At 41.3% G+C, this 26,844-nt stretch overlaps 1 protein-coding gene across 1 annotated transcript in view; it reads right to left on the bottom strand.

Moving 5' to 3' along the window:
• T265_01384 (hypothetical protein) overlaps nt 1-26,844 on the bottom strand; it is a gene marked incomplete at both ends in the record, with an annotated part of 66,535 nt that overhangs the window by 16,576 nt on the left and 23,115 nt on the right. The window contains 2 exons of the mRNA XM_009165410.1: nt 15,801-15,993; nt 23,154-23,249. Of these exons, the coding sequence (XP_009163674.1) occupies nt 15,801-15,993; nt 23,154-23,249 (289 nt within the window). The remainder of the gene's footprint in view (nt 1-15,800; nt 15,994-23,153; nt 23,250-26,844) is intronic.

The following is a 26,844-nucleotide window of genomic DNA, read 5'->3' as shown; positions in this document are numbered from 1 at the left end:
TCTTATGTCTTAGCATTCATTCACTAAAAACATTTGGAGATGTTTCGTTAGGTGCGTACACGCAGCAGACCGGATGAAAGGACGTTTTGTTCAAAACTTGACAGAAACACACGGTCAAGCACAGGTCTGGTAACTCGCTTTTCGCCTTCAGATTTATTGTCCGGCCTCAGGCCATTGTTCTTCCTTTCTCCTATCAAGTTGTGAGCAAATGTGGAAAAATAGCATTCTTGTTACAATAAAATAGAGACTTCGCAGATTGATGATAATCAACAGGGCTTAATGAATACATCAAGCACGTCTGTCTCTATAATGTTCCTTGGTTTTTGAGTGCCATGAAAGTTTCCATTCGTTTGGCTAGCATTGAGAGATTTACCATTGACCAATGATTGAAACACGGGACGACCGTGCACCGTTAGACAACCATGAATGCTTTGATTACCTTAATAATCTCCTTGTAGAGAGACACAACCCCAGTTGACACTGAGACTCCCGTCAGTCATGCTGTAATCCAAAACTGCCCTGAACAGGGGCCGAGTTCAACTATTGTGAACTTGCATCACCCTAATTTTCTTTGTTCAGAGGATATCTTTTAATCTGACCTTGTTTTCCATATAAGTCCTACCACTGAACACCACCTAGGCTGACTGTACTTGTCTGGTAGTATCAATAGAATAGACGGTTTGCCCGAGAATGCTAAGAAATGTTTAGCGAAAACTTGCGTATTGCGTTCATACTAGCAAATGGTTACTTAAGGAGAGCTACTGGACTGGCATTCAACTTGGAACTGTATAATTTTTCACAACAGCAATCAATAAAGAAGTGACCTCTTGTTTACAGAGATCACAGCATAAGAGGCCAAACACTCTCCTTTAATGAGTAAAGGAACAAAAGTGAACAAAAATAAAGGTACGCTGGCACTGAGCAGAATACTTCAAGGCTCTTATATCCACTTTATTGATCTGGTTCAGGGAAACCGGTCTTTTCTGACGCCAAATTTATTGTTCCCATGGGCGTTCTTCTTTTATGTCTCTTTATTTGACCGACAATGGAAATAAATCAATTTTTGTTTTATTACTTGGCGTTCTTGTGCCATTTTGAATGACCTGGTCTGTGATTCTGGTGTCCCGCCTTGAACAAGAACTGGGCGATCTTTTCGTTGGAAAGGGACACAGACTGTTGTGCATATCACTCTTGCCGCGTTATAGTGCAGACAAAATTAAGTGTTTTGATTTAAAAAAGATAAATCACATGGATAATTCATGAATAGACGCAGTTTGGGCACACATACCGGATAAATCATACCTTAACGGAAACTGCATATTATATAGCTCTAGAAAACATGACTGCAAAGCATATACCCAGAAACATATTTATCCCTGGTAGTCTTAAGTGACAATTTGTCCACACATTTACATAAATGAGCTGTCACTTGACAGATAGATTCGTGATTCTCTTATATTTTATACCGTTTAGAACACTTTAGCTATAGAGATGCAAGAAATTGAAAGACCGGGGTGCAAACGAACATTGAGAAGATCGGTCTCGGGGTTACATTCATTCCCCACCAAGTACTTGTGCGTGCCTACACGATGAAGTACCGCAACCTGATTTCGAAACCAAAGATAGGGTGGAAACTAGCAAAAAACCTGTGAGTTCCCCTGACCTTACGCGCCCAGGGGTCTAAAGATTGCCGCATTATGAGGCTAACAGCAAATTTTGTTACCAAAAAGGAGATTGCTGTTTCATTGAACGACAATAAGACAATGGCGTACAATAAAGCAGGATTTGGTCATTAGACGATCGTCAGACTAGTTAAGTGGTGAAAAGAACGATCACTATGTATGAACTAGTTGCATCACGGAAAGAAGTACCGCTAGAGAATAATATTATCCTAACAGAACAAGTGAACTTCTATTGTGATAGAAGATCTTCTCAAGTTGAGTTTCCAACGACTGTTTGCCGCAGTGGGCTTACAAAGTTTTCTTACACCAAGAAGTGAGTTTGATGGAGGTTTGGGGACCATGCTAACATGATAAAACCTCAATGGAACGAAGCAGTAGCGGGTTTCTCATATTTTCTACGAACTCTTACATGACCAGTTATTGTCGCGAATTCAGATCGTCTTAACTCGTAGTTTGGTGAACGCAACGTCCATTTTGAAACAAGCACTTCAATCACAACTTTTGAGCGCAACACCACTCACTTTAGATAGATTCATGAGCTGTCATATCAAAGGAACAGAACTTGATTTTCCTGAAAATTTTCAACCAACGATTATTTTGAGTACTTCCTAAACCCTGAATTAGAGTGTTAGTGGTTGGAGAATCAATGAATATATAAATTATTGAGTGAAGTGTCCGAATGCAGGTGGTACGACAATTCATTAACGAATCTGGGCGACTTCGGCTGTTCGAAATTGTGAGCAGACAGAAAAGTGCCACATTGCCAGTCTTTACTGTCATGTTGCAAACCAGCCGAATAGCCGAGGGTACGTCTCAACGGCAGGATGAGCCTGTTCATGCAACTCCAGATAACACGATATAACTCCTGCGTCATACAAACTATGCATTTTGGGATTTAGATATTCCAATGAACACCTGTAAGTTTACCAAGTTATTCTAACCGGGACAGCAACACTAGTATCGTGCTCATAGAAACTGTCAGTTAAAACTCGACGTCTATTTCGGAACTAACCGGTCTCCTTCAGAAATTTGTGGTTATTTTCTTTTGGTGTCCCTGTGATTTTGTGTCCGCAAATAATATGTTAGCATCCAGAAATTTTTATTTTCGCTAAGTCAATTGAATGATCAAAACGGCCACTTTGTTTTTGACCAGATTTATGCATTTTTGTCTGGTAATCATGCCTTGAATTATCCTGACGGACCCATTTCGTGCAAATTATCTGTGATATATTGACAGAAACAAGCAAAATTTAGAAACCAAAAACGCAGTGATTCAAGAGTGCAGGAGAAATCGAAAAAAACGAAACAGTTTTCATTGTATTTAATGCATTATGATCCGTTCATTGTAACAGCTTACACGTTCTTCAGCTAACTAAGAAAAAATTCCACTACTACCTATTGTGGATATGTTCAACCACTTCTCCGTTGTTTTCATTGGTTTAGGGTTCGCGCCTGTAATGATATCTGACACAGAGTCATTCGTTAATTGATCTGGGTTGATCTTTCATCACACTCAGCGGTTTTGTTTTCTTTTCATTGTATGCAGATTACAACAACAACAACAACAGTACTAGCATAACGGCGGCACGAATATTGACACAAAAGTATATTGGGGGTTACGCAAAAATGGTTGGGATTTTTTTCATACAACGCAAGACTCAAGTGAAGATTACACTTTGAGCTGAGCAAACCTCCTCCTAGTACCGGTGAGTACACTGTTGAGAAAAGATTCTTTGTTAGCACAGTTTTCAGCTGCGCGATGAATCATAGAGTTAAGTAAAACTAAATCTCAATTCTGAATCAACCATAATGCTCAAAATCACCAGTCAACTCATAAGAATTATATATTGTTGATGAATTTCATCGTTAATAAAGTTATCGCTTGCTTATTCCGAATCTCCTGACCCGATTTGACGTGACATAAGATTTCCGCCAAATTAATATTCATGGATTTTTCCCAAAAGTCACTGAAACAATTGAATAATTCAACCTGACGCACACCAGTAGAGCTAAGCAAGACAGCTGGCAGGCATGGGACTAAAAAGAAGCCGTAAGGCTCTACAGCAAGTCTATGATGATCGACGCTATACAGCATTTATCTCAATCACATTCGATGAATCACTTAATAAGCCAGCCTAGCATCATTGGCGGACGCGAGGTATGAGACATATTGAACCAGAAGAATCTAAACCGGAAAGTTTTAGTCTAGTGAAAACACCATAACTAACGCTTGATGGATGGTGTTGTGCATGAGGAAGGTATCTATCAGAAACTAGTGTGCACTTCAAAAGTGACTCTGTAGAACCCAGCCTTACAGAAAATTGTATCGTTTTTGTCAATGGCTATTGTGTTATGAGCTGAACAGTTTGAATAGTGACCCCGTTTGCTTTGGGCACCATCCTTGTGAACAACACAGTTTGATCAACATACACTTTCAGTATTATTCAGTGGTGTTGTCCGTGTGCCTGTTTAATTTATTTTGCACACAGTGACTAAAATGTCCCTTTTAATATTAGTCAACACTTTTTGCATTGTTTTCAGGAGCTGAGAACGTCTAATTATGCTCGATGCGTTGGCGGACGCAGCCTTCCACTTCTAGAATTGGTCAGCGGACGTCTTGGGATTGACTTCGATTGTCGCTCAGATGAAACAAACCCATAAAAACGACGGATTGAATCACTGTTCAATTGCTGTGACATCTCTGCTGGCTGTCATTGTTACTGATCTTCATTACTGAAGACATAAACACCTGCTGACTTTGTTCTGAAGACAGTACCTTACGCAGATCCGCAGTACCACGCAAACATAACAAAAGGCGAATGCTCTGAGAAATAGCAGCCAATTTACCAAAGAAAGGAAGGCCTTCGCTGCGGAGTTATTTATTAGAAAATGCCAACTGACCAGTTACACACTATTGGACAGGTAAGCAAAACTCTCATATGCATCTTAATTACAAAAACTGAACATCCATCTTCTCTTAAAACGCGTCTTTCTGAACTTTCTAGATATTCATCGAGTGTTGCCCAAGTCCAAAGCGAGTCCACAAATCCTCAATAGATCTCCCTTTTCAAGCAAAGTTACAAGAAGAAAGCATACCACTCGCATGTTTCCTCATCAGTAGTATCACCGTTACACCGGTAAAAGGGTAACAGTCCCAGCTAGTTGAAGACTGTAACAGAAGTTTTCTTCTATAGTGGAGGTATATAGCGAAAGTCTAAGGCAATCCATTGCTAAATTATGGAATGTGGTTGTACTGATTATAGTTTTAGTGACATTTGATGTACTCTATAAAATACTGGTAATATTTTTAATACTGGTTCCGCCATCATGTAAGCTGTTGAAAACATATGAATTGATTCGAAGTTCAAGTTTCAAGGACTGTATATAAGCATATGTCTAGGAGAGGATGGGGTTGCGCGACAGTTGAACACGGTTTAATCCACTGATTTACACTGCTACTCCTGGTTGAGTTGGTGATCTCCAGACAAAACACCCTCCCTGTTCTACCAGCCTACACTGACGCCAAAAAACAAATGGACGTAGAACTGTCTTGAAAAATTTTCAGGTTTTTTATCGACTAATTAAATTTCCTGGCAATGTCTGGAAGAAAATGTAATTTTACTGTTCCACCCGCCCATTAAGTTGCCGTTTCTGAGATTAATTCTGTTTGAAAAAGAATAGCCGTTCAATTTTGATACAGGAATTATTACCCTTAAGGTCTATGCACCGTTTGTGGTAGTAATGCTGATAAGCTTAAGACCTATTCAGATTACACACTAGATTATGTTAGGAACAATCCACTTGTAGTTTTACCGACAATATTAGCACCTGTACTTACTCGTCTGTCACGCGTATATACCAGTTTCTTTAATTGACATGATACATGCTACTTAGAAATGAAAGCTTTAGTTAGGTTTACGGCTTAAATACCAAGATGGTAGAGTCTTTCGCGCAAGATAAATAGGTCATGGGAGGATGCATTCGACCCCTGATTATTTCCACTTACAGCTGAGGCTAATGAAGACCACTGGAAAACATCTGCGAGATTCGCCAATTGTGTTGCGGGTTCCTGACCTGTCTTTTCAAGATTTCAAATTGTGAATATTAGAATCAAAAAGTAAAATCCAGGTACATGACTCACTTTTGATGGTCGGCAGGAGTTCACTTTTAAGACTGATGGAATAGTGTTTAGTTTTTGGAGGACGAAAATCCTTCAGGCTTTGGAGATCCGTGGATTGGATTCAGCTGAGGATGCGGACCACAATATGAATAAGGAACTGGCCAAAATTCTTGAAATTTCTCAAGTATCCGACGAATCTGTTATTCAGTATCAATTCCAATCTTGCCAGTAACTTCAAAGCAGATGCATTTCACTGAACGAACTACATAATGTGATCTCCAGTTGCCAGTTGGCCGCACATGGCCGAATGACCTCGTGTTCACCCACTAGCCAGGGGTCTGCGGATTCGGATCTCCCTAGGGATTCGTGGGATGCACATTGATGATGATTGCCTAAAAGTAGGGCACAGCCGTGTGGTGCTTCTTGACTTCTCAGCACAGACTTATTTCACCTACAGTACGAAACCCGGACTGAAGTGTTCATCGCCTGCCAAATTAGTCAAATTATTCGTAACTTGCACATTTTTACCGTCAATTACACATAGCTTGGAACAAGGGTAGCTACAGAAATTGAAGGAAGGAAGTAGTTCTCTATTAGCGGTACACCCATGCAGTGCACGGAGGCACTAATTCATGTGTTGTTTGTTGAGATAGTACCTGCTTTGTTAGGTTATGGTAAGCATTCGGCCTCCCGAATACCTCCTTTTTGACGAAATTATAGAGTTGACCCTGACTTTCGTGTGTAGTAACACAATCAGATAGCCTTCTCCAGCCGTCACCAGATCTCCAGATCCAAGAGGTCTTTCCTATCTAGGATTCCCAGGGATTAACAATTGAGTGAAAACCTATGACTATGATTACCTCAATACTTGTTGGGTCCATCTCAACAGATTAAAGGTCTATAGCATGTTTTCCCTCAGTAACTTTACCGCTTTGCACATTTATTACCCAATAAGACCCATGTGAATAACGTCGAAGTTTGTTGATGAAACATCCGCAATTTAAGTTGAAAACTTTACATCAGCACAGATAGTGCAGTGGAAGAATGCAATAAACGTGTGGATGAATCTCCAAATTTCGTGGCGGGATGTCGCACTTGACCATTCTTCTAAAAACGGTAATCAAAATAGGCTATTCATCAGTGACTGCGAGCCTGTGTTTGCGCGTTTGCGTGCCACAAACCAATTCACCCTCAAAATCCAATCTGCATTTTGCCTTATGAAAGGGACGAATGGATTGCTGGAAAGGATAAGACCAGTCACTTGGGCACACGCTTAATTTGCATATGCCACGACGTGAAAAACGTCGCACACGCATTCCATCCATCTTTTCGCAACCGCATTTACGGACTGACCGGTTTTTCTGAGCTGCATTGTGACAGCGGTCGTTGAACGCGCTGGTAAAAGACACTAGAAGATAGATTTGAGTAGTCTTTTTGGCGCACTTTCTTGTGTCCCTGTTCCCGTATGTGTGCTGGTGTGTTCGAGCTAACGAAACCAGAACACTTTGTCCTGCCGTCAGGCCCAGCATGATAGCTATGACAGCTGGTTGGGGGGTGCAGATCAAGCTGAATGAATTTCTTTCAATCTTATGATCAATACCACTGGAACCGTATTGGTTCTTTGCTTAATCCCATGGTTACTGCTGTTCCAGATATGAAGGGATTTGATCAGTTGGGAAGGGAGTGATAAACACTTTGTGCAAACGATTAGTTTAAACGTGATTTTAGGAGCGGACATAACAGGATGCCTATTACCGATTTACTCAGAACAAACTGGAGCTTAGCCGATAATTGAATTATTTAAACTCCACGGTCATGAGATGTCGGATTCCATTTTGAAACGAGGGTTTCTCCATGTGTAACATTGTGTAACCTGGTGCAAGGACTACACAGATTTTTCAGCCTTGCCTTCACTTCGTAAAAGGGATCACAATCTTTGAATTTGGAACTTCGGAAGTGACCTAACCTAACTTTCTGAAAATGCTACGACAACGGTAGTTTTACGAACTGTTCTACTAGCATGTGTCAAGGAATAATATACGGGTCAGTGGAAATGAGGTACCAAAGCCTGGATGACCACTGCTAAGTATAAACTATATAGACAAAACCCAATAGAATAAGCAACAACGCGAGGGCCTTGTCCATGTATCTGCACGGAGAAATTGAATGTACTTGCTCCAAGTTTACACATGCATATATATACTGAGATCTTGCACAATTTACACCTTCCAAATGTATCAATTAGTTGAAAACACGGGATTTTTCAGGTGCCAGTCCCGTCAGATGACTTATGGGAATTTCATCCTCAAATGTACCGTGCCGTCAAAAGTATCAGGTCCTGGTATGTACCAGTAGTCTGCTAAATATTACAATAAAATACTTAGTAACAAGGTTCCCAAAAGTGCCGCCCATATTTCCGTCATTCATATGAACCTGCGGGATTCCTCGCAATACTACGATCAGTGTTTCGGTTCTAGTTTTCGCAATCGTCTGACAGGTTTTTCCACTAGTATTTTATTGTCTTTACAAGAAATATTATCTTTGGGGTCTACTTCCGCAAACCCATTGCATTTTTTTGTGTGCAGCAGGTTTGTAACGTATTTTGCAGCGTATTCTCCGCAGTAAAGGAGACCAACTGTTACTGGTGCACATTTTTTAATATCCGTTCCAGAAATCCCAGTTTTTTGAGACTCACGCCTGACAGCAAGGATATTCGAGAGTATTTCTTACGTTTGTAGATGCAGTCGTTTCGGCAATGTTTTCTACAGCCAAATCACTAAATGTAGTAGTGTGCCAGTTTACTTAACTTAAATTCGCTGTCCAAAGTGGTCGAACAGAATCTTAGAGTTTCAAATTAGAAACCCAAACATCACTATTTTCTGATGCACTGATTTATCATGAAAGTTTTCCCAAAAGCATTGATGATCACATCCAGGTGCACTGAAGCCCAGCCACAAGTCTGATCAACCAGAGGCTATCTATACTGCGAGCGCACACGCTAGTGTTTACTAATGCTTCATGCAGTAGCAAACTATGCGGTAGGCAAACTATGCAGAGGTTTGAATATGCGCGGTAAGAGGAAAGCCTTTAATCAAAGAAAAGGGATATTCTTCCATTTAGCCTTCAGTTTTTGATTGAATTCGGACAACTGTTCACAAAAAGCCACAAAAGTCATCCAGCCATTTTAATTTGTTGTTTAAGCAAAGCGAAAACCTCAGATCAACAAGTCAAGAGCACCCTAGAGAACATTGTCCCCCCATGACTATAGGCGGAGGATTTCGTCCTTCACCTAAAAGTAGGATGGTTATTCTCTGGATTTTCAACAGCTGCTGCCTCCATAGTCTGGCTACAGGGGGATTTGTAATGCAGTGCGGTTTTACCCGCGTTGATTACATTTAATACCTTGTACTCGGACGAAAATCATAGAATCCTTCCATTGGATCTTTCAACAGTTTCTAGTGGTATACTTTATGCTCCACCACTAACCCGGGAGCGCAAGGGGCAAAACACAAACCGCCTTCGAACTCAGCGCGTATATTTTTTTGCCAGATCAAGAACATCCACTTGGAGACTTGAAGGAAGGTCAGAGAAGCCTTGTAACATACCCAATTGCGTTTGTACGGGCCACCATTACCAAAAACGATAATGAACATTAATGTTTCCTCAACTTTCTCAGCCATTTTCAGGTCGTTTCCTAGCGTAACATGTGCCACGGATGCTGCACTCTTCATTTGATCCAATCTGAAGAGCAGTCATCAGACGCCGTTTTTTTTATTAAGTAAGCTCTATATAGTTCTACGCAAAAATTTTCTTCCACCCAGCCGCCGATCTCCCGGTGTATCAGATCAAGTCTTCTTCCAAGCTATGGACAAATCATGTTTGATTTTGTTCACAGAATAGTAAGCCTACATGCATAACAAACCTGCTGGATATGTATGCTACTCAAAATTTGTTGGCCAAGTAGCGATCAACAGGTTTTCTCCAATAACTCAGTGATCCATTTTATGAATAACAGACTGGAACCTCTCAGGTTGATTTTTTCAGTGTTGGAGACATACTCAACATTTGGGATATGCCCGGCATACCTGGTACATTTCGGCTACCAATGCTTTATGTTCGTACCAACCACAGATTTGGAGGGTAGATGTGATTACTAGCTCACTCACACGTACTATCTGACATTCCGATACGTGCACGGTGGTTCACCAAAGTCATTTAAACTTTCAACGTTACTAGATCTCAGTCTAACCTGAGTTCATTCAACTGCATGATAGATCAAACTGTCAGGTTTTCTCATCGCTTTATCATCATTTGGTGCTTCAGGCATCATATGGCCATTTCAATATGGGGTGTAATATCACAGTGGCTAAGTGCACAAAGTACATGAGCCCCAAGAAAATTGATCCCAAACTTGATCCAACCGACCACGCAATCACAATTCAGTCTGAGCGACCTCTGTTATCAGGACAAAACCAAGAAGCTGGTTGTAGGTTATGGAGCTGATAAGACCACATTTTGTGGTTCAGCCGAATGCAAAACTCTTGAAATTCTTTGTCATTTTTTCAGAAAACTTTGTAGGGAATACAACAGACTTATTCTCTTGAGTCGTTTTTATTTTGACTTAAAAGCTTCGTCAGGTAAAGTGACTCAGTAGTGCTTTAAGACAGCTCGACAACCAAAGCAAACCGAGTATTTGGGGTCTGTCCTGTTATTAGTGACTAACAGTTGCTTTGTAATTCTACTGAAACTCGCTTCTGATGCTTCATGGAAAGGTCAATTAGTTATGGTTAGTTGTTCTGCAGTGTGTTTAACATGAAAGTACGGCCGAACCAGTTTAGCGCGTCCGAGAGAAGACCCAAATCAGAATCACTTTGGGCTCATGGCGAGGGAACTCTCAGCAAAGTTGTATCCCATGACTTTTTCTCCCACGACAGGATTAATTTTCCTGGGGAATCGGTTTGGTTACGTTTTCATCCACTAAATCCATTTTGGTAACCAGTTCTCAGGAGGTGTTGTTTGATAACTGAGTAGCTTCAAATACCTCAGTTAGGCAAAGTTTCCTGTCTGTATTGAATCAGAAGGTGCTGTGAAAATAGACAATCATCTGTGGGTAGTAGTTCTGCATACAAAAGACTTGGTGGATTCGTCAAGATTTCTGTCCAACTTAACATCACATAATTTAATTTTTCAGTCACTGATTATTCCGTTTAGATAAATTCTGCAGAAGCATCTGTACCTGTCTCGCGGTGGCATAACTATCCGTCGATGTAGAACGACACACTTCAAACGTCTCATTACTACAGATAAACTACGTGTAGTTCCAAAGAATAGTCGTCATTTGGTCATTTGCTATGAATTATGTGACTGATGAATGGGGCCACTGCGGGTTAGTTTCACTGTTGATCAGTGGCCCTCGGCTGAACCGTTTATACTCTACCTACTTGCTGAGAGTCTCGAGTTCGACTATCCATGAAAATTCGTAATATTTTCTATTCCGGTGCATCCCAATAAGGAAAAGCAGTACCATCTTTTTTGGTTTTTTGGTAGAGATTGGGTTCCTTACGGTACAAAAGTCTGATTGAAGACATTTAACAATGGCTGATTCAGATGTGGGACCAGCTACGCTTCTTCCAAAGTGCGCTCGGTGGTAAATGGTCATAGATTCGACCCCGAAAGCGTATTCAGCACAAGCGAAATTGCGATTAGCCGGATTCCTGAAACCACAGCCACACGAGTGCTTTTTGTTTTTATTAGAGCTAATCGGTTGAGCTCAGGAGATCAGAAAATAGGATGGCTAAATGGGTAGTTAGTTTTGAATCGTATCCACTCGTCATTTGAATATCTAAATTAGTAAAAATAGCTAAACAAAGGTTAGAGCGTGGAACTGTCAACCAAAGCGTCATGTGTTTTATCCCTTTACGACCACCTGGTGAGTCTCATTATAGTTAAGAGTTTTCAGATGGCGGGTGTTTTTTGGTGTACGTTAACATCTTTATACTAAAAATTCGGTGAAGCTCCAGAACTATGGCTTGATAATTATCAGATGTTCTGTCAGATTTGCGGACTAAGCAAATGGAGCAATAGGACTATCTACCAGAATTTAGATGATTGTTCGAACTGATCAACACTTGGTTGGATGACAAGTCACAAGTCATATTAATGATTCGTAGAGCTCGGTACGACACTTCGAGGTTGCCCATTAAGGAACTAGTGATGAGTTTTACGACCACTGACGTCTTAGTTTACTTTCCATCTTTTTCTGATTTGGCGACTTAAACCTCTTCATTTTGTTGTGAAAGGATTCACGGGTTGAGAAGAAATTCGGCATTTGAAGTTAAATGCGTGTCTCCTTAGTATAAAACCCTTGTTCCACCAATAACATCGCCGCGTATTAAAAACAAATTTCGTTAACCGATGCTTACACCATCTGCCCAAATCATCTGCAGTAAACGTGTATGAATGAACAAGGTGCGAACAACACCTGATAAATAGTTCAGACTTCGCAGCGGGCCTTGTGTTCAACTAAACACATAAGACCTACGACTTTCTTAACTGGAGAGTAGGAGAAACGCTTTGACCGTCCGAATCCCCAGGTGTTTTGGTCGTACTTAAAAGTTCATCCTCAAGGTGAAATTTATTTTTATTGAAAAGAGATGAGAGACACTGTTAGGCATCCAGTTAAGTTAAGAGTCACATTCTGTTCTACTTTACTTTATTGCTCAGTTGGCATTTGATTGTCGGTGACCCTCTGTAAGTGACCATGGATTAACAATGGGCTTCCCGGGTATCGACAGGAAACTGATCCGTTTAATGACCAGAATTTAGTAACGTTTTGGTCACATATTAGGTGTGTCGTTAGTCGCTTCGTGCGCATACAAAACTAAAAACTTTAATTTTGTGACTGCCTACACTAGCATGGAGAGATAGGAAACCCAGTTGTTCCCAAAGTCTTGAAAGTATATGTGAGAGGATCATTAGAATAGTATTTATGTTTCAGTTTGTAGTTCCATACCATGGCAGTGGACTGTATACCTTGAAGCATCAAAAACGGTCTTTGCAAAGCTGTGTTCTCTGCTAGGTCGGGCCAACATCTCATATAGTTTTGTGGTTGCTAGCGATAAGAATACATACGAGGGTGCGATTCTGGCCACCAGAACTCCCTGAGATGGCCGACGAGCAGCATGTTTGGTACGCATAAAAAACCTTAGACGTGAGATAACTGTAAACCATTTTGTGTGGTGCTAAATTCCGAAATAAGAAAAATCCTTTGGCAGTATTTTGCTCGTACACAGCGAACAAACCACGAACACAAACCACATTACGATTATTCATGAATTGCATGAATCAATCACTGACTTCCGTTACTTTTGGAGCAGTTGTGCAGATGCTGGTCATGCAGCACGCTTTTCTGTTTACGTTTCACATGCGTGAAGATGGTAAAATGCTTGACTGGTGACTGATAGGCCCATAGATAATGATGTCGAATACTATCCAGACTCCTCTCAACTGCTACGCCTTCATTTCCCACCCAAATTTGATGGCCATTTCTCTCTAGTATGCCCAGCATTTGTCGCACAACAATGCAGTTCTGTTTTTCTGGCAACGTACTATTCATACGGCTGCTGAAAAATCCTCCACAGCCCCTGACATGTTTCGTCCTCTTTAAGGCTTATTTGACAGGTGCACTCTCCGAGTTTCCGTCAAACTTATTTCCATTTAAACTGAAATATAAAAACCAGAGATTCGGCCGTGACTCATTCGAGTTCCCCGTCAAAATCAGATTAGCTTTCGAGTGTACTTGATGAAATGCGCCGTCAACTTTAGTGGCTAGAATAAAGCTGTTACATAAACCACGGCGAGAACATATCTCACTGACCCAAAAGAAATGTAAGTCCAGTGAAAAGTTACTATGCGCATTTGGACACGGAATACCGAGAAAGAAGAGGGCGAAAAATACCTGCAGTGTCCGAAATGTTCTCGATAACGCGTACGACGATTGCCCCAAAGTCTTCTGTGCGCAAAACCACCAATGATTGAGCTCCTTCCGTTATCGATCCGCATCAGTAGCTGGGGCAATCATATTGAATAGCATATTCACAAGCTGGATTAGAGTCCAAGGTAATGAACATCGGGCTCCATTCGGCAATGAAAATATATAACTGCACTTCCCTTGTTAAGCCTTTTCGAGCTCCTGCTCCGGACGACCTCCTTCTCACACTGTTCGTGGGTTTTTACTTGATTCATTCGCCTCTATTTTTCGGAGAACCATTCCAACAAGTGGGCCAAATTACTATCAATACCCCCTTTAAAAATAGGGACCCACATTTAATATGGTGAGTACAATAAATAGGCTTGTCCACTGTTGTAATATGACTTGGAATCACTTGCCTTCCGTTATCTTTCGAAGGTACAGGTGAATCAAACGGCTGAGGTAACTACATCTTCCCAATCTGTTAGGTGGCAGATTGCCGACCTATGTTTGAGAGATCCATAAACTTGACACTCCTAGAGTTTCAGTATGTTTGGAGGATGTTGAGCGGTCTGCGTCTCTTGACAAGCTCGCTAGTTCGCTTAGAGGTTGTACTGGAATTCTGTGAACCTCATGCTGTTAGGATTTCAGGCGTTTTGGCCCCTCAAGTGTCTATAGTTATCACCAGTTGTACTCAATGTGTTGATTGACGAAGTAATGATATGAGCACTGGAAGGCTTTCAAAACATCGGTCTTAGAAACCATTGCCGTTGAAAGTCCGGTAGACGCGGACAATATAATATTTGTCTTTAGAGAGCAAATTTAGGTCGGAGGTTTTTAGTATAAAATTTATCCCGACCTTTGGCACACACATTGCGCAAGTTTATGTTGTTAAAGAGGCAGCCATTTCAGTCCAAGTACTCGTAAGTGTTAAGGGTTTCACGTGTCCTGAAAATTATACTGTCTGTTTCCGAGCGAAGTGTGGACACTGAAACCATAGCATGAATTGCAAAGCTCTGTTTGTGTGTGCTGATATGAGATACTTGTGGAGACGAAGAGGCATGTATGTGAATCTTGGAGATGGTTACGGTACGCGATATGCTACTATGTAGCTATGAGACATGGCGCATGCGAGCAAGGTAGCTTAAGCTTCTTTAGGTCTTCTGTGACCACTTTCTCAGAACTAGAGCCAGTATGGTTATGCCCTAACGTAGTTGCAACGTGACTTTAATTGAATTGAATTGATTTTAATTGTGTCAAAAGACAGAAGCCGAGGTATCTTGGTCATGTAATTAGCACGCCGGAAAGGATTTGGTATTAGCCAAGATGAACAATCACAGAAAACAAGCTTTGTTCGCTACCTTCTTCGTTCTCATGACTACAATGGATATATTCAGCCGCCTTATTTGGTTTTTGTTAGTTAAATCAGAACAGCATCGACAGCGACGCGGGCACCTTTCAACATGGATGAAGATCTAAAGGTGATCATGAAATATCCGTGGAAAGGCATTTCAACCAGTCCTTCACGATGGAGACTGCCTGGAGTTAATCGATCGCTAATCAATTCCACTGGCTTGTTATCACTTCATTTCCAGGTTCCCCGATTGAATCTCTGGAAATGTGACCACCTGGGAATATGACTAATTGACTAGAACTGGTTTTTACATAGATCCTTTCACTATTTTTCATAATAAGGCTTTTAACCAAATATGATCACGTAGAGTAGAGTAACAGCTTTTTTTCACTGATGCGCTTCTACTGGCTATGGTAACGATGGTTGTAACCGGAGAAAAATGCTGACTGTTCGGTGAACACGAGCTGAGTCGATCTTTGACGCCTAACGGAAATGTGGAAAGCTTAAAGTAAAAACGCATCTGGGCGGAATAAAAAATAATGCGACGTTTTGGATGCCATCGGAAACCTTTCCTAATGGTTTTAGGAATTACTTGAACGACGACAAAGTTTACTTTTTTTGGGTCCTCCATCATATACTTTACTTGGCCTGTTCCTGAGATCAGATTTGACCTACTTTTGTGTGCGCTGGGACAGGCATGTGACTCACATTGTAGTTCTGTTATGTCACTGTCCAGATTCCTGTTCGACCCATCGCCTACTACGTCGTGCATCAAGTCCACGCCACAGAGGGAGAAGGCTAGCTCCGTCGTTGGGATTGACAGATGTTGACCTCTACTGATGCAGCGATCGTCCGTTCCACATGCGACCTGAACCCTGATTAAATTATTCTTATGCCATCAGGCTCACTCTGGTGATTTGACCCAAGTAAATGAAGTAGGACGGCCGAATAACCTTTGCGTTCTTTGGGAAAATCATGCGCGTTGTTTGCGTTCCGTGACTTTCATATGGAGTTGCTTGTCTGAATGCTTAATATATTTGGCCAGAAATAAAGCTAACGGCATTCAAAACCCCGGGTTGTAGCTTATCGATCCGCTACACAAGGTTTTTGGCCTTAAACGTTCCAAGTTTTCACCACGATTTTGCTCGCTGTGCTTACTGAGTTTCGAGCCGGGTGAGTCTCAGAACACCTCGTTTATCAGACTTGTTATAATCTGTCTTCAGACTTTGATTAAGGCCTTTGTTTTCAAGCTCATAGTTGTGTGGGGCGTTTACACAACGTTGTAGGCTTTTAAAATGCATATTCTTCGATTTCCTTATCTTCTTTGGGCGAGATGTTCCAAGTGGTTAGAGCGCGAATTTACTGACTGGAAGGTCAGTGGTTCGAACCCGACCTCTGCCTCTCGACTTCCCCTGTCTAGGCTTGGGCAACCTGGCAGTAGCTCAGCCATCGTGCCTCCTTCGTGTGGCATGGCAACGAGGCACCGGAAGTGTGCTACAGGCCCACAGATACCGCCACAATTTATTGGCTTTCGGGAGGACAAATATCATGTGACGGATTTGAGACACGAAATGGTCATACGTTTATTGTGCGTCACCATACGGCACGTTATCTGGGATTGTTTCATGTAGTTGCACGCTTCTCGAAGTTACGCGTCCCCTTTGTTGATTAATCAATAGAGTGTGAACAATAGAGTTTGAACGGTCGTCCTCCCACAACAGGATCCAGTAATTGTCGACACGTTCCACCAAAATCACGAAGTACAGTGGACACAATTTTAACTGTGAGGATGAAAGTGCTAATCCACTTAACTTAACTGCAAATTAAGGGAATCATTTCGCGTTTGCAAAATGAGTCAACGAAGAGTTGCTGTTAGGACTTAGTTATGCTCCGGGAATAGCAAAGAATACGACAGAATGTTGAGGCCATTGGCTTAAGGAGAGAGGACAGAATGAAGTTCGAAAAGCAACCAGAGTATCTTAAAACTGGCAAGCATTTTAAATTTCAGCTCTGAACTTTCCAAATCTCATGCAAACTACTCTGTGTGAGAGGCAGTTCTTGATGATGGATTCGAAGTCGCATGCTAAGCATAAGCTTCCGAACTTTCGGTAGAGGGTAGGCTGTGCCGTTATGATCTGCGACAGTCTTTGATTAGTAGCTGTTCACTATGTAGATCGACGGCAGACCATACTTGACAAGCATTCAGTGTAACGAGAAGCTTTGTCATTTCTAATTGCAGTTACATCTGACTGGGTGCACTGCAATTTGCGTTTACTATATGACGATCTCAATAAAAATCAAAAGAACGCGTGTCTATGAAAAAAAGAAGTGACAACTGGTGCTGTAAGTGTTTCTAGCAGACAGCTTTCTAAAATGTCCTGGGAAAACCTAAGGAATAACAGAAATCCTTCTAGGGGTTCATCGTTGCACCAATTTTCTAAACTGACACACTCCGTTTCTATCGGCCCCTTTCCGTTCGTGGACTGGTGCGTGAGAATGAGTGCAACGGAAACGTTCGTCGATACACACATAAACAAGAGAAGCAACGACATTGAAGAGAGATAATCGACGTGATATGAAACACAACGGTGCTTTAAAAAAAATCCGCATTGTCCGTTTGTTTGTTTGTGTGTTGTTGCTGTACACTGCGCTTTTAGATCTTGGAGCTTGCAGCTGCAGAGAAGTAGAACGAACAAGCACGAACAACATGCTTTTTGTTAAACTCAAGTGCTCTCCAAGTAATTAGGGTCCAAGTGCACGAAGCTCGGTTGTGTGGGGGGTGGATGGCTAACAGAATCATCTTCATGTTCCTCCTCACGCAACTTACTTCGCACACGCGCGTGTCCACTTCCGGGAAGGCACGTAGTTGTAGGAAGGCATTAAAACAACTGGTACTCGAACGGGGTGATATTCGTCATGCTCAGAACAGAAAGAGAAACATTTTTGCTATTTGAATTCCCAGAAAACACACAAAGGTTCTTGTTTGTTGCAGCTTAATGGTGAGCTTTAAAGAGCGCTGGATTCATCGATTCTTGCTCGGTAAAAAAACACTTGTAACAAAATGCAGTAGTTTCTTTCACCTAGCCTTACATTAGCATATGTTTATAATGCCAGCAAGATGAGACTACTGATTTACTTAACTCTAGCTGGAGGACAGAAGTTTCATAAAACCCTATGAGCCCTGAAAACAATCCACTGCGCTCTACATCCTGGCAGTTTTCATCAGGTGGTGCACCAGTATCGGAGATGTGGTGTCCGGAATTCACGGTTCACACTCCATCTTGTTGCAACTGGTCTTCTGGTCCCACTTGTGAGAGGTATCAACCCTTTTCAGAGAATGGTTAGCACATCCGGGATTAAGAATACGTGTCAAGGATTTCTCCATTCCATGGCGAATTTCCAAACAGTCGCTGAAAAACAGGCACATGGCCGAACTTAATGGATGGAAAAGGGGGTAAGAAACGGCCGGACTCTGATGTTTATATGAAGTGTACATATAAATCTTAGGGTCACGCTTTCGAAGGATCTTTTTGGGGTCAGCGACGAAAGAGATAAGGAACTACACGGCTTCTATACGAATGCATTCGTGCGCACTGTTGCTGCACAAGGGGCGTTTCATACAAACTTTTTTCTACTTCACGGTGAAAGCAAGGGGGAGAATTTAAATTCCAGATGCCTTAACTTTCAAGGATATGTAAGAGAACCAATTCAGGCTTCAACTTTAGATCATTTAAGAAATTGCGATTGACTTTTTGGTCCGTCAACGCTGCACCCCATGAGTAAATCAGCCATGCTATGGTGAGCGAACGCAACAAAATTCTGGTCTCAGAACGGAGACCACTAGCCCGAAGAGCCATTGCAGACAGACTGAATCATACACCTCTATTTCAAGAGCTTTTCAATTTTGACTCAAATGAAAACGTGTGTTTTAGATTCTGCAAACAACTGGAGGTTCATAGACATGACGACTTTGACCAAATCGTCAGCACATTTTGCAGGGCATAAGAGCGCATTAACAGAATCGGATGAATCTATGGACAAAATATGCTACTTCGTACATTTGCGATCAAAACTTGGTGTCTTCCTCGCAGTAATTATCAGTAAAAAAGATCACGCCATTTTATTGATTGAGGAATTACGGTGATATTGCCCAGAATGCGGCTTGTGCGTGGTGGAAGCAAAACAAATAAGGAATGCAGAGTGAAGGAGTTTCTGTGTCGTACTTATGTAGTTTCGTCGTAAAATGTCATGTGGAGAGTGAACGCAGTGATTACAATCTGCGGGAAAAATGTGCACTTCTGAGAAAAACACGTTGAAGAACCAAGATTAGGTAAACCTTCGAGTGGACAGGAAAAGGAGTTAGTGGTATTTTTCCGTTTTATTCAAGCAATATGCCCAGGTGGGTCATCGGTCTCAAGTGCACTGTAATTTCTTTTGGGAGTTACCGTCCCATCCTACTTAAAGTGGTATAGTTTGCACCCGTCTTCCGATGCTAGTTTGAATGATTTCTGTTCATTTAATAGATTAAACGGATTAAACCTAGTGTGTTTTATGATGTAGTCCTCGCTACGGGCATAGCATAAGTCTGGAAGCCGGGGCATTATTTACTCATTTATCACATCGAGAGTTGATGTTTTGCATCAGCACAAATAAAGAAAGCTTCTCTGCACAAAATCTGGTAGGGTGAATGTTGTCTGTGTTTCCAGAGAGTAGCTTTTCATCTGAATGATTGTAGACCAGGTGGCCACCAAAACTGCTGCCACAGTAGTATGATACATGCCTGATATCATATCATCAGCGATCTTCGGTAAAAATAAACTTACACCATGCACATTTCTCCTCAATAGTCCCTAGTTGCAAAAAATTCCGCGGCAGCTTGTGGCTACTCGGCCAACCTGAACTGAGAACGTTTGGGCATTGTTCATATGGCAGTGCTCGACCTTACTAGTGCAGTCTGTGTAGATACTTGTCTTTCTCAAAAAGCCTAAAAATTAATGAATGTAATCCATGGTGTCAGACCACGCTGGTGTCAAAGAGGGTGTTTTGGCTTCAGCGTTTTCGCTTGTAATGGCAATTAACACAATTTCACAGTAGGTACAGACGTTCAGTTGACTTAACTGTCGCGATTAAGGAAGGTTCTATTTTTGTTATTGTACGGTTGTTTGGACCTAACTAGTCGGACTATGGGTTGTTACAGGCTGGAGGACACAATATATCACATGTAGCGATGAAGTAATTGACGGCAGGTGTACAAAATGTCATTCAAACGGGGAGTTAGCGTGTAAGTACTTATGACAGTGGGTCACAAGAACCAGGGGCGGGCCCGATTTCTTAAATATTGTTTCACCGGACAGTGCGGGAAACTTATATAAATCAATCCTGAGGCATATGGGGCATTTATCTACAAACATGATGAGTAAATAAGCACTGGTTGTTATTTTATATGACTGATTTAGCTTTCTTGCGGGATAACCACCTTGTCACTCTTTTCTATGTAAGGGATGTAGAATACAACACTATCGTATTCCATATTTTTCATCCCGCCATAAGCAGTTAACAAATCATAGGCGACTTCTTCAAGGCGTCAGTGTCAGAAGGAATCTTATGCTGGCTGAGCAGAAAGCATTATTTCACAGGACTGGCTAGTACAAGCTCACAGAGTTATTCAACGAAGAGTCCGTCTCCTCTATATAATGTAGAGAGTGCTCGATGTCGAAGGAAATTCAACGCCGGAGAATACCGCTTGACTAAGTTATGGATCAGCAGTTCCTCTCCTCTCGCGTGTCAGCAAAACGCATAAATAATAAGGTGAACATCAGTGTTTTCCCTTTGAATTAGACCAAACGTCCAGTGCCCTTCCAGAATTAAGAGTGGAACTGCTTCGTCGCCGGCTGTCTTTCCACTGACTTCTTAGTTGTTGAATTATTGATGTCCATTCTTTGCATAACAGATGAAAGAAATTCGAGCTTTCAGAAAAAAACTTGGGAGTCACACCCACGTTCACAAACAGCTGATCATTATTGACAAACTCTTTTTCTTGGCGAAGGCGCCCAATCTAATTTGTATCAAAAATCATACAAAGTTTTATTACTAAACATTATGTATTTCAAACGAATATCGATATAATAATAGTGATACTTTGCTGACTGACTGACGGGGGCACAGAAAAATACAGTGAATAAAGTATATGCCAACACTGTACTTGAGACTCCCAGGACGATCGCTGAACCCCGGAAAACAAAAGGCCTGGCGGGGGCATTGTGACATCAAAAGTAGCTTAGCTGTCTAAGCTTGCTAATGCAATTTGCTGATTAGACATGGAGGGCACAGTTGTAGTCACTGCAAGAACGGTTCTGCGATTCACTAACCGAAAGCATGCTCACGAATTATCCGGATATTTCAGCACGACTTCCAAGCCGGTTGAAGCAGCGGTCATGGAGCATCACATGGAGCTCACAATCAAAAGCTGTATCAAAGACGTCCCAAATGGGCTTAGGTGAAATGAACAAATGGGGTAGCTGTGACAAAACTATAGGACCGGTTTAGTTTATGATCTAATGTTGGGAGCATGCAGTGACACATTATGGATATTGCACTCCAAATTCTTAGTATTTTTATGAATGCTAGAGAAAAATTTTGTCGGACGCTTACTCGGTTTCTTTACCGGGCAATCACATACTGGGCTATAAAGTTGAGAACTCCCCGGCATCGTGAAATCGTTAGGACCTTTAGCTAGTTTTTAGTTGAACGAAAATCAGTAATTCGGGTTATCCGATCCAACACCATTAAGTTACTGGACAGGAATGAACACGTCTGCATAGTAAGAGATGTGAACAGTCGTATCGAATACATTTTTAGGTGCTTGAAACCACTCAGATCTACTGCTCTCTAATTTCATGCGCTCAGTAGATATTCCACACTGGCATGTCCGCGCCGGAGTTATATCCGTTATACCCTGCCTGTCATAAACATTTTCGATTCCGTGGCATCAATGGTTTTAGTCGTAGCTGGCTGACCAGGAGTAGTTGATCTAAGAGTGTCGGTGCTAACAGGAGGTAAATCCCGGTTAAATTTCTCCACAGCATTTATGGAAGGCTGGGCAATGGGTTCGGAATTCTTCAACATTCTAGAAATTTTGGTTAAAACTTTCAAAAATTTAGACAGAGTTCCCATGTGCTAAATGAACCCATTTGAAAACCAGTTTGTTTCTCAGCTAGGTTTATCCTTTGTGATATTCTTCCAGATAAATTTACCACATAAAGATTGTCACATGTTTCAGTTAATACGCTTTCCTTGATGGGACATATCATACATAAGTTTGCTGAAAACGCTTTGACAGCCCACAACCGTTCATTCCATTTTTGGAGATCATTGGATAGGCGTAATCTTGAGTCATTATCAAAATCAAGTTCCATTTACCCTTTTTTGAAAATCTATTTATTTGTAACGGGAGACTCAAATGAATAAAAACCCACGTTTGAAGTGAACTTGGTGAGGGCATCTAGCTAATTAGCCTTAAGAAGGACAAAATTGGTGGTGGGCCGTCGAAGAGTGTTTTGTAAATTTGAGAGTAGTGCGAGTATAGGCTGTATGTGGTATTCAGACCAAGTAACTAATCCCTCAAACTTTAACACGGAATCACACCAAGTAATCTCTGACAATCAACGGCGGTCAAGAGAGTGATAAGCTGATGTGATTACTTCTGTAGTTCCGTGCGCATTTATTGGTTTCAAAAATAAAGGATGAATTTTATTCATCGAAAATGAATGACTAGAAAATGCTCAGCACTAGACGGCTTTGAACTTTGTGGAGTTTCATGTCGTTTCTCAAGGACCGTTCTAGAGATGTTCCGCGACTCCTTGTGTCTACTTTACCTGCATGGTTCTCCTTCTGTTCTCAATAATAATGTAGCCTCATCGCTTACTCCAGCTAAGAGATCATTTGATTTTGGAGAAAGTTGCGTGTGTCTGAGAATGCTTTGATTCGCTTCACTTCATTTCCCGGAACTTCAAAATAGTTCCGACTTACTGGGTTTTTCAAGCCGACTAATCGAGTTGACAAAGTGATTGTTGTCACAGTTGGATTCAAATCGTTATCCTGAAGAAAGCACAAATTACTAGTCCCCTGGGGAATAAACAAATAGAGAAAGGCGGAAAATTAATCAACCGATCCTCTCTAACCCATATTTAATTATAAAACGAGAGACCTGTGCACAGTATAATAGAAACACACAATAGAAACACACGATTGTTTGAGCCTAGTCGTTCGTCCTTAAAGGATTTTCGTGATTTTTATTTTATTGGTAGCGGTCAATAGGTAAGTCTCGTGGGTATAACCTGAAATAGTCGTTTTTCAGCCTCTATGTGCGTAGACAAAGGACTCGAATATTGTAACAAGATAGTAAAACGCCTGAGCCTCCGAATTCGCAGAACTGGTTTCTCTTCTGTTCCATGAAGTGCTGAGGTGGTCAGTGTGGAGCACATTAGAAAGTGGGATGCCGAAATTTAAAAATTCTGAGACTCCGTAGCCAGGTCGGTTTCCATTCGAGGGTGGAAATTGTGTAGTATCACTCAAGTTCTATTAAAACAAACCGTTGATCTACATTTGGATATTCTGATGATGAAAAAGATGGTGTCCAGTATTTAACCTCTTTAGTAAAGTTGTTCGTTTCTACATTCGTTGACTATCCTGTTTTGCTCAATGGATATTTCTGGAAAATAACAGATGGACTTTTTGATTTCCACCTTACTTACGGACTAAATAATAAACTTACCTACTTAATAATTTGCTCATTTTGACATGCGCAAAAGGCAACTGGTAGCAGCCACAGGAATTGTGATAAAACTAGGACAGCACATTATTCATTTATTAAAATTCTGGTGACCACATCAGCTCTTTCAGTTGACCTAAGCGTTTTTAATCTAGTGGACAACTGATGTTTGCGAACTGGCTATTAGGGCATGAAAGCCGAGACGTACTTGGTGAAAAAAATTCTGCATTTTGTCAAGGTCATTATTATCATGTCGGGTGGACTATGTCTACCTTATCTTTTTTCAAGATTAACCCCTATTTCGTATTGCTTTAATAGCTCTGTGGTCTGCTGGGTCTCCATGGAGAGAATAAATCCTAAACTTTTGTCTCAGAAGTACACTGAATGATTTAGATGAAGCTGGGAGTCGAGAGCATCCTACATTGCTGCTTTATCGGCTGAGTGCTTTAAAAATGGCAGAAAATAAAACAGTCTGAGATATGTCGTCATCAGATTTGAACAGCCTAAGTGTATATAAGTGTTTGAGCTTATCTATCAGGGTCTTCTAAAACCTCAGGTTTCGGGTTACATATGTGGGAATTTCGGCTCGAGATATTAACTCATTATAAGCAAGTTGAGGAAGTAGTCACCTATGGCAGCCAATAGGAATCCAAACGTATCCTTGGATCATCCAAGTAACGTGTTGTCCGCGATTTTCGAAATTAGTTAAAAAAAACCTGTTAGCTTTTCGTCAGCTGATATCTCTTCCAAAATTAAAGATGACGTCCTTGCTAAAGCTAATTCTTATTCTGGAGTGAACTTGTAACTGCAGTGACTCACTTGTTGTTCATAAGTCATAATGCTCTGAAAAGCATCTCTTCTTCATCAACAGTTTCAAGTGGAATAGCTTCAAGCGATGCACCAAATCGATCTAAGCGAGATAATCGCAAGATCACGTGTCTACTAGATATACCTGCGTAACCCACAAGATTTTTCTCGGTGTATTTTTCATCAACTCAAGAGAACACCTGGCTACGTAGTTGAACTGCTTCTGAGCAGTTCCATCATGTTCCTCGTCTATTGTTCAGTACCTTAGGGATCTGGCTCTTGTCAAAACTTTTGACGCATAGTTAAAACAAAAAGCGTATATAGCAGATTATTACATCCGTACAAGTGCTGTTCGATTCAGTGTTTTTATTATAGTTGCATCGTTGGAGTAAACGAAATGACCACACACGACGTGCAAATTCAGAGACTTGTAAGAGTCCACCATTCATTGAGGCACCTGACTTTCGAAAACTATCGTGGCTGTTTTGGGGAATATGATGGACTAACTTAGGGTCTGGAGTCTGACTCCCATCTCGTCCCACTTTGACCAGAGTAGGTGCAACTTGCACTGAGGTTCTTTCATTTTCGCTAGGGTGACTGCCAACAATACGTAGTGTGCCTGTATCTAGTAATCTACCACGAAGCATCGTTATCTCTGTGCAAAAATAGTGGCTGTTAATGAAGGTTCGAATTGTAGCCTAACTAATTTGGTGCTATTTCTCGGTATACCATACAGACAGACACAGACAAGCAACCTGACTCCGTTGCGAAGATTACCTATTAGAAACTCTTAGTAAATCCATTACTGAGCACCTCTTCTGTGGCGTCCGTCATTTACCAATCTGAACATTTGCCATGAACTTTTAGTGCATGCTGGATTTAAGTACAATATACACCTAGAACATTTGCATGAGTTCTGTCGTTTCCGGGATAAAGATTTGAATAAGGAAGCAAAGCCATTGTGGAACGTTCAATGGGTTTATTCTGTTTCTTTTTAGAAAAAAATGCTACATAAGCATACGGGTAGAGTACAATAAAACGGACATAAATATACAGTTTTCTGTACGGTTTCTAGATGCTTTTTAGATTGGCCGACCTAAGTTCTTTCCTTGAGATTTAGTATATTAATCGTCACAGTGTCAGTATCTTAGAAAAACGCGTGTAGCGTACAGCTGCTTCCCGTTGTCGGACCTCAGATGACCACGTACTCTCCTCAGTAACCACGGGTTTGTAATTAACTTGAAGCCACACCTGAAGTTCATTGAAAAATTAAAATTAGCAACCAAATTTGGTATCTTGGTGAGAATTTAGAACTTCTAATTAGGATTTTGCCCCGTAAATGAGGCTAATCCATTCTGAAAAGTTAGGAAGCAATGAACTGCTGTTTTAACCTTAGTCCGAATCGCCAGTAGTGAGCATCCGAAAAAACTCCAGGCAGTTTCGAATCCGCAAGTAGTAAGAACAATCAGTTACTTGGTAGTGAGCGGCTGATCAGAAGTTTTAATGGCTGTCATCCAGGCACTATATAGCGCCATTAATCTTTAATTGCAGAACCAAGTTAAGGCGGTCAACTGATCACTAATTTTGTGAGTGAATTCTCAGGTGGAAGGTCCACTCAGCGTGTGAATAATCCTCCATCTGAGCTACCTAACGTTTGTCTGCAGTGTGAGGGGTTTGATGACCTTTGATTATGATTTCATCTTGTAAGTGGAATCACAGCAACCGGATCTCCGAGCCGAACAAGCATATTCCTAATGGCACGAACCTTCAAGATTATCGGGACGTGATAACGCAGTTTTGGCCAGCATCAACTGGTGGTGGGGGTGATAACCCACTCAACTCGCGTACTAGTCTCGAGGAGTTCCACTCCTGAAAAGGCAAGAATGTGCACCACTGAGGATTTCTGATAAGAATAAGATCGGGTTTAGTGCTTTCTTCGTTCAGGGTGAAACAGTTCAAATAAACTTACCACAACAAGTAGAAAACGGTGATCCACAAATTTGAACGTTCTTGTAGCGACGCACTTAGCACCCCCTAACTTGGTCACTGAAGGACGAATTGTTTTAGATCTGGGATTTGTGGAATCTCAGTCCACAGCACTCTCGTTTACTCGCTGCTCATAGCCCAACGCACTTAACCTGG

Source organism: Opisthorchis viverrini (genome assembly GCF_000715545.1).
Source record: "Opisthorchis viverrini unplaced genomic scaffold opera_v5_15, whole genome shotgun sequence".
Classification (NCBI taxonomy): Eukaryota; Metazoa; Platyhelminthes; class Trematoda; order Opisthorchiida; family Opisthorchiidae; genus Opisthorchis; species Opisthorchis viverrini.
This window is presented reverse-complemented; position numbering and strand designations above follow the sequence as displayed.